The 8613-nt window shown below is 41.5% G+C and overlaps 1 protein-coding gene across 1 annotated transcript; it reads right to left on the reverse strand.

The window, feature by feature from the left end:
- Positions 1-868: 868 nt before the first annotated feature.
- Positions 869-6730, reverse strand: LOC128870062 (uncharacterized). The gene has a single exon (XM_054112660.1). The coding sequence runs from the start codon at positions 6728-6730 to the stop codon at positions 869-871; it is 5862 nt and encodes a 1953-aa protein (XP_053968635.1).
- Positions 6731-8613: the final 1883 nt, after the last annotated feature.

Consider the following 8613-nt stretch of genomic DNA (forward strand, 5'->3'; position numbering starts at 1 on the left):
ACATTGACACATTTTTTATTTATTTCTCGCCTTAGTTCCTGAGATGCTTTGTTAAGAGTGGTTTTATCCCTTTATCGTGTGTGTTGCCATTTTCGGCGAAGTTGTCTTTTCCTTAGACAGTTAAATTCGATTACTTTTTTTTTTTAAAAGTTGTGCTACTCCACGCTGCTTGTTGGATTTCTTGTGTAAACTTGAAAACTTCTACTTCTAGTTGTTCCTTTGTTGTGATGGAGGAGTTATTGCGTGTATTGGCTTGGAGGACTTTTTTAAAGAATTTCCAATTTGTGTGTTTATTGTAAAGGGTTGGTCGACAATTGCTTCGCTGATTGTTAGATATATTGGGGAATGATCAGAGTTGAGATCAGATCCCTCACTGATTTGAATATAGTTGTGTGTTATATATTTAACTATGAAGAAGTCAATCAAGTCTAGGGTTTTGTTGACATCTGTGTTGCAGGCAAAAGCAACAATGGCTCAAAATACGAGGCTTCCGAAATTATAATAAACAACACTTTAAGTTCACTGTATTTTATTTCTTGTTCATGAAATATTTTATAAGTATATGAATTTAAAGTTTATGAAATTAATAATGTTTAACAAGTTGTTTAAATTGCGTTAACTTAGAAGTGAAGTTTTTATATATTGTCGCGCCTCGTACGCGTCTGAATTTCCGTAAGCAACTGGACTTTTAAAGCACGCTTCGGTCAATTCAACGGCGTTTACAGTTCAGGCATGGTTGCATTTTTTGGTAAAATATTACAAAGGAATTTTTTAGTATGAAATGATAATTCAGGTTTAGTACATAAATATTTGAATACAGTTTTCGTCTAATTAGTACAAAAAACAATTTTAATATGGGATTGTATTATTAATCGGTAACATCCTCCCCCCCGTGATTCGCATCACTGGTGAGAGAATCACTACCAACGTCGAGCACTGCAATTTTAGACGCTGGTCTCCGTAAAATTCCTGTTGACGTCTTGACTAAAACAGATCTAACTTGACCATCTGGGGCTGGCTTTGCTTCTGTTACGATACCCCGTTTCCAATGGCCTCGGCTCTCGTTGTCGTCGCAAACTATAACGATGTCACCTACAGCTATCGGCTTCACCCTCTTAAACCATTTCGTACGCCGGGTCAAGGTAGGAAGATACTCCAATATCCACCTCTTCCAGAAATTCTGCTTCAGCTGCTGCGCTATGTGCCACTGCTTGCGTAAACATATCTTCTTTGACAGCGGTGGAGTTTGTACATCATTCGCGCAGCCTAGCAAGAAATGATTGGGTGACAGAGGCTCGGCGTCGGTACTCTCTACCGGCACATGTGTTAATGGACGCGAATTTATTAAATTTTCTGCTTCAATCAGAAGACTTTGCAGGGTCTCCAACTGTGGCGCTCGTTCGTTCAGCGTGAACATCAAAACTCGTTTTACGCTTCTTACCATTCTTTCCCATATGCCCCCGGCAGATGGATTGGCAGGTGCATTGAAAACCCACTCTACACCTCGAAGATCACACTCCGATTGCATACCGCTTTGAACGTTCACCCAATCTTCTTTGCTTGCGCCGACAAAATTTGTCCCCATGTCGCTTCGGAGCCGTACCGGTACACCTCTTCTGTTTATAAAGTTACGGCAGACAATTATGGCAGCATCTGTTGATAGGTCCCTAGCTAGTTCCAGGTGAATGGCTCTAATAGTTAGACACGTGAAAAGTTCAACCCAACGTTTTTCTTGACGACGGCCAATGGCTACTAAGACAGGCCCAAAGTAGTCAACGCCTGAATATGTGAACGGACGAACGAACGGCGTAACTCGATCGCTAGGTACTTGGCCCATAAGTGGTGATTCGGGAATAGCGGATAAATTTTTACATTTCTGGCATTTAGCTTTTATTGACCTCAATAATCCGCGCGCACTAGGAATCCAAAACTTTCGACGTATGGCGCACAACGCTGACTCAAAGTTGTGGTGATGAAAAAGTTCGTGATAATGCTTAGCTACAAGACGTGATATAGGATGACTCCTTGGCAATATTATTGGTCGCTTTGTTGACATTGGTACGCATTCGGCATAGTCTATCCGACCCCCTAGTCGTATAAGGCCCTCATTGTCCAACATCGGGCTTAGCTTAAATATAGAGCTGCATTTCGTAATTGGCGCACCTTTGCGTAAAGATTCAACTTCGTCAGCAAAAACATCTTGTTGTACTAATAGGCATATCAGTAATTCAGTTTGTTTGATCTCATTCGCAATAATTAACTTTGATGCATATACGTTTCTACGTACATCAACCTTACGGAATTTCATTATGGCATATCGTACCCATGTCATCACCCTTAAAAGTTTATAGTAATTTGAATACTTATTAAATGGAATTACTCTATCCGCTGACGATATCGTATATATTTGCTTGGAGCGTCTCTCCTCTTGGCATTCGCTATTATCAAATTCGGTTGGCATGGCTGGCCAACTATGCTCAGGCAATTTCAAAAAAGGCGGACCATTTAACCACTTACCATTTTGAGAAAAGGTTTTTATGCGTGTAGCATCATCAGCTGGGTTTTCTTTACCTGGTACCCACCTCCACTGACTGGCTTCGGATGTTTGCAGGATCTCAGCTATACGGTGTGCCACGAACTGCTTGTAGCACCTGGCGTCAGACCTTATCCACTGAAGAACTATTTTTGAATCTGACCAAAATGTTGACTCACGCGGCTGTACGTCGTGGCTGTTGATGACGGCTTCCCTCAACTTTATTCCCAAGACGGCTGCTTGTAACTCAAGTCTCGGAATGGACAATGGCTTCAGCGGGCTGCACCGGGATCGGCCAGCAACGAATACGATGTCTGTATTATTTGCGTGATGAATTCGCCAAAAGGCGATGGCAGCAAATGCGATCTCACTCGCATCAACAAAAATATGTAGCTGTATATCGGCATTCGGATTCAAAAATTGTATGCCATAACATCTTGGCATTTTAAAATTTTCGATGGTATTCAACGTTTTGTACCACTGCAACCACTTCTTATAAATGTCTTCGGGGATTGGCTCATGCCAATCTATACTCCTGGTCCACAGGCTCTGCATTAAAACTTTTGCCCGCAGCACCAACCCACACGCGAAACCTAGCGGATCAAATATAGACATAGTAACGCTCAGCATCTCACCTTTCGTTGGCCGTCTACTACAGTCTAAAACTGCTTTGGGCACTTTTGAAAACAGCAATTTGAAGAAAAAGTAATCTTTGTTTGGGTTCCAGTGCATTCCAAGCACCTTCTCGGTAGCACTCTCCCCTTGGCATATATAATTTCTTTGTTGCTTACACGGCTGCTCGTTGTGTAATACAGCTTGCAGAATGTCGTACGAATTTGACGTCAACCCTCTTAACTGGAACCCGGCGTGGCTATGGATATCGATGACATCCTTGGTAACCTTAATGCATTCTTCGACAGTATCGAAACTGTCCATATAGTCGTCGACATAGTGCCGATCCACAATGGCATTGACGGCTCTTGCATTTACATCACGATATTTTTCTGCGTGCACGTTTTTTACAAATTGTGCAGAACATGGTGAGCTAATTGATCCAAATATCATGGCGCGCATAACGTAAACATCTGGCGGCTTTGATCGATCGCCCCCTCTCCAAAGAAAGCACTGCGCATTTTGATCTTCGTGGCGAATCAGAATCCGGTGAAACATCTCACATATGTCACCACATACTGCAAATTTGCCTTGTCTAAACCTACACAATATTGCCAACAGCGATTTTGGTTGATACTCCTCCGGTCCTTTCATAAGGGCACAATTCAACGACATATTATTTATTTTTGCTGCGGCATCGAAAACGAGTCTACGTTTGTTTCCTTTGTTTACATTACATGTGGCGAAATGTGGTAAATACCATGTGCGATCAGCATTTACATTAGCTTCATCGGGTGAAAGTCGCTTTGCGTATTCCTTTTCGATGTACTCGTTGATTTTTGCTTTATACCATTCCCCGTAGTCTTTTTCCCGTTCCATTTTCATTTCAATTTGCTCTAAGCGCTTCATGGCCATACTGAAACTTTCGGGAAATTTCACATTATCTTTATGCCAAAGCAAGCCGGTTTCATATCTATTATTATTTACAAACCTTGTCGTCTCGTTTAATAACTTTTCCGCCCTAATATCGGCTTCTGAACGAACGCTTGGCAATTGCTTTATTTCAAATTTTTCTGCTGCAAAATATTCTGTTATTTGTTTACTAATTTCATTCAATTGTGCGGTGCTTTCAATATTGACGTGACCAATAGTACCCTCACTCGAACGATATTCGTTCGATCCAAATAATGTCCACCCTAACATTGTCTTGTGGATTGCAAAGCCATCGTCCAAATTCACAGTTTTTATTGTTCGTATTAACTCTGTATGCGACAATCCAATAAGTATTTGCGGCACTGCATTATTGTAATCGGCGATTGGTATATTTGCCAATTGTTCGTGACGTTGTATGAAGTCGTTCAAATTCAACGTCTGCTGCGGCAAATACAACTTTTTTGTTGTACGCACTCCCCTCATTTCATAACTCGTTGCTGCTTCATTTGCGCCGGCAATTTCAAGTGACACTTGCCGCGACTGTTCGCTCATGCTTTGATTGCCTATCCACTTCAGGCGAAGTAAATTGGATTTGCCTTTGAGGCCGAGAACGTTCGCTATATTTTCCTCCAATAGGGATATTTTTGCGCCTTCGTCAATGAAAGCGAAAATGTTGATTTCGCCTTTGGGACCTTTCAGCTTGACAGGCAAATATTTGAGGAGTGTTTTGTTACGTTGTGGTGAATTTGATCGAGCGAGTGGATGTTGTGGATTTTGATACACAGTTTGAACAGTTGCCACAGCTTTATCAGCAGATGAAATATTGTTTTTGTTATTATCACTGGAACTATGAAGCAACCGATTGTGGAATTTATTACACGAGGATATACCACACACTCGTCGCTTGCGGCAATTCTGTACACTGTGACCAGGTTGCAAACAACAAAAACACAGATGCTTATTTTTCACTATACTCCAGCGATTCGAACAATCGGCATCTTTAAATTTTGAGCACGTATTTAAAATATGGCTTTGGTCACACACTAAACACTTCTTTTCTTCTTTTGTTACAGTCATTACGGGCTTGGACGACATTTTAGGTTTGTGGCACACAAAATCGTTGGGCATATACTTTGTTGGCATAACATCTATTGCCATGGACACATACATGGCTGTGTGCTGCAACCAATTGCTAAATTCACGCACAGTGGGATATGGCTTTTGCATTTCGAAGATGTGGCGAGTCCACTCTTCCCTCTTGTTCAGCGGCAGTTTGCTGATTAATTCGTCGAGCAACATTGGATTATTTAGATGTGGTACCGCACCGGAATTTTCTAGAAAGGCAGCTAAGTTTGATACCATTGTGCTAAAATTGAGTATATCGGCGATTCGTCCTCCGGTAACGGGTGGAAACGCTCGAACTTTCGCTATTTGGCTTCTAATAAGTAGCTCTGGGCGACCGTAATGAAATTCTAATGTTCTCATAGCCGCATCTACACTGGATGGGTGGATCAACAACGATTCCACCTGTTGTTTGGCTTTCCCCTTTAGGGCTTTCTGGAGACGTAACAGATTCTCCAATCGCGAATATGAATTCATTTCCGTGGTTTCCTTAAAGGCCACAGAAAACATAGGCCACTCTTCGGGAGAGCCATGAAAATCTGGCAAATCTAAAATTTTACGTACCTGGCTTGCGCTGGGTGCTATTTGAACTTTTTGATTGATGAGCTGCGGTGTGATTTGTGGGTTGGACGCTGCAGGCATGTAGCTTGCTGGCAGAAGATTTAAGGAATAAGGGCTGGTGTGGCAGTACGGCTGCATTATTGCTGGCGGGCACGTGGCAGACCGGATATAGGGGCCGAAGGCAGCGTCGGGCTTGACGTTGGCAGAAGTAACGCTGGCAGAGGTAGCGTTGGCGTAATTGGTGCTGGCAGTTGTAGCACCGGCAAAGTTGGCGTTGGCAGAAGTAACGCTGGCGGAGGTGGCGTTGGCATAATTGGTGCTGGCAATTGTAGCACCGGCAAAATTGGCGTTGGCAGAGGTAGCGCTGGCGTAGGTGGCGTTGGCATAATTGGTGCTGGCAGTTGTAGCACCGGCAAAATTGGCGTTGGCAGAGGTAGCGCTGGCGTAGGTGTCGTTGGCATAATTGGTGCTGGCAGTTGTAGCACCGGCAAAGTTGGCGTTGGCGGAAGTAGCGCTGGCGTAGGTGGCGTTGGCGTTGGCATAATTGTTATTAAAAGAATAAGTCTCGGCAGGAATAGCGCTGGCAGAAGTAGCGCTGACTGTTGTGAAGTTGGCAGAGGTAACTTCGGTTGGCTTGAAGCTAACAGGAATAGCTTCGATGCTAGGTACGTCGGCACTGATGACGTTGTTAGCGGTTTGTTGATTTAGGGCTTCTATGTATTGCACTTTTTCCTTTTCCGATGACGCTAGCGACTTTTGCAAGGCTTTTATTTGCTCGCGTAGTTCTTCGATCACTTTGTCTTGCTGAACTATCGCGCAATCATTTTCGTCGTCACTCGAACTTCTTTCACCATTTTTGTCGGCCATTTTGGCTTCGCGAACTTTCTCGACGCGTTTCTTATGACGGAGGTTATAACGCGGTACTTCTTCGCCGGATTTTTCGTAGGCGCGATCACCCGAAGATTTCATGAACAATTATTACGGTTATCGAAAATTTATATAAACGCGATTTTTTTCAGCATTGATATGCAAAATTAAGGACAATATATAAAAAGATGTTGCAGGCAAAAGCAACAATGGCTCAAAATACGAGGCTTCCGAAATAATAATAAACAACACTTTAAGTTCACTGTATTTTATTTCTTGTTCATGAAATATTTTATAAGTATATGAATTTAAAGTTTATGAAATTAATAATGTTTAACAAGTTGTTTAAATTGCGTTAACTTAGAAGTGAAGTTTTTATATATTGTCGCGCCTCGTACGCGTCTGAATTTCCGTAAGCAACTGGACTTTTAAAGCACGCTTCGGTCAATTCAACGGCGTTTACAGTTCAGGCATGGTTGCATTTTTTGGTAAAATTTACAAAGGAATTTTTTAGTATGAAATGATAATTCAGGTTTAGTACATAAATATTTGAATACAGTTTTCGTCTAATTAGTACAAAAAACAATTTTAATATGGGATTGTATTATTAATCGGTAACAATCTGTTTGCCATTAAGTTGGTTTAGCGGTTGAAAGAAACTCACATCCCGTTTCTTGTGGTGCTTTATATAGCTCCCATCCTTTTGTCGTAGTTAAGCGGGACACCGAGATGGTATTTTTCGCGTTGAAGTCTCTGCCCATTATAAACTAATGTCAATTTTTCCTAATCTAATAGTACTTGTAGCTCATTTTGGTGTTTGTTTAAACCGTCATAATTCTTCTGTCAACCATTATTTAATACCGAGTTTTCATTTGCTGTTAAAGTTCACTCAACCGTTTTTGAAAGTTTTTATTGAATTCTTCATATTTATTTAATTTACTAAGTATCTGAGAATTTCATCATTACTTCCTTTGATTTTTATAGTTTCTTTTGTTACTTCAGCGAATGATAGTTTCTTGGCCTTTACAATATTAGCTCTATTGCTTTGTGTAACAACATTTGTAGAGTCAGTATTTTACAGTTCTTTAGTAACAACACATTCCCAATAATTTGCGGGGTGGCCTTGACCGCAATTGCAACATTTGGGTTTTTGGTCGGACGGTTTTTTGCAGTCTAATGTATTAAGCTTTCCACTACATTTTACTTCTTTATCTTGGTTTTTTACCGCAATAGTTTTTCGTATGCCCAAATGCTTGACAAGTTTTACACTGTGGAATTAGGTATGACAATTTGATTGGCTCAACCGTAACAATTGAATGAAGAATATGCTGTATGTTGTATATTTTTTGACGTCTTTTTTTGGATCAAATGTAAAAACACATTCAATGGCCCTTTAGTTTTCCATTTCAATATTTTAACACGAAAAATATCAGCACTTATATTGGGTTCTTCGTATTGATCAATGTTTTTCTTTACAATTATGGCGCTACCACCTCTTGCGCAATTACTCGGCTAGACGGCATGATAACACTATAATGTTTAAATTCTATATGGGATTGTCTAGTAAAGTGCGTTTCAGATATTAGACAAATGTCAATTTTTTCCAAATCTAATAGTACTTCGTCGCCAAGTACTGTCGTTCACTCCGGTGGACGAGCGTCTCGCAACAATCCGCATCAAAGCCCGTTTTTTCAACATATCGCTAATTTGCGCCCACGCCCCGACGGAAGAGAAGGACGATGCGACCAAAGATTCCTTCTATGAGCGCCTGGAACGTTCCTATGAGCGCTGCCCCCGCCACGACATAAAAATCGTGCTTGGCGACTTCAACGCCAGGGTGGGCAAGGAGGGAATTTTTGGTCCCACAGTCGGAAAATTCAGCCTGCACAACGAAACATCCGGCAACGAACAGAGGCTGATCGACTTCGCCGGGGCCCGAAACATGGTAGTCTGTAGCACCAGATTCCAGCATAAGAAAATACACC

Source organism: Anastrepha ludens, chromosome X (assembly GCF_028408465.1).
Source record: "Anastrepha ludens isolate Willacy chromosome X, idAnaLude1.1, whole genome shotgun sequence".
NCBI lineage: Eukaryota > Metazoa > Arthropoda > Insecta > Diptera > Tephritidae > Anastrepha > Anastrepha ludens.

Excerpts from the sequence above, each read along its gene's own strand:
- LOC128870062 (XM_054112660.1), bottom strand. The coding sequence starts at position 6,730 with ATGAAATCTTCGGGTGATCGCGCCTACGAAAAATCCGGCGAAGAAGTA.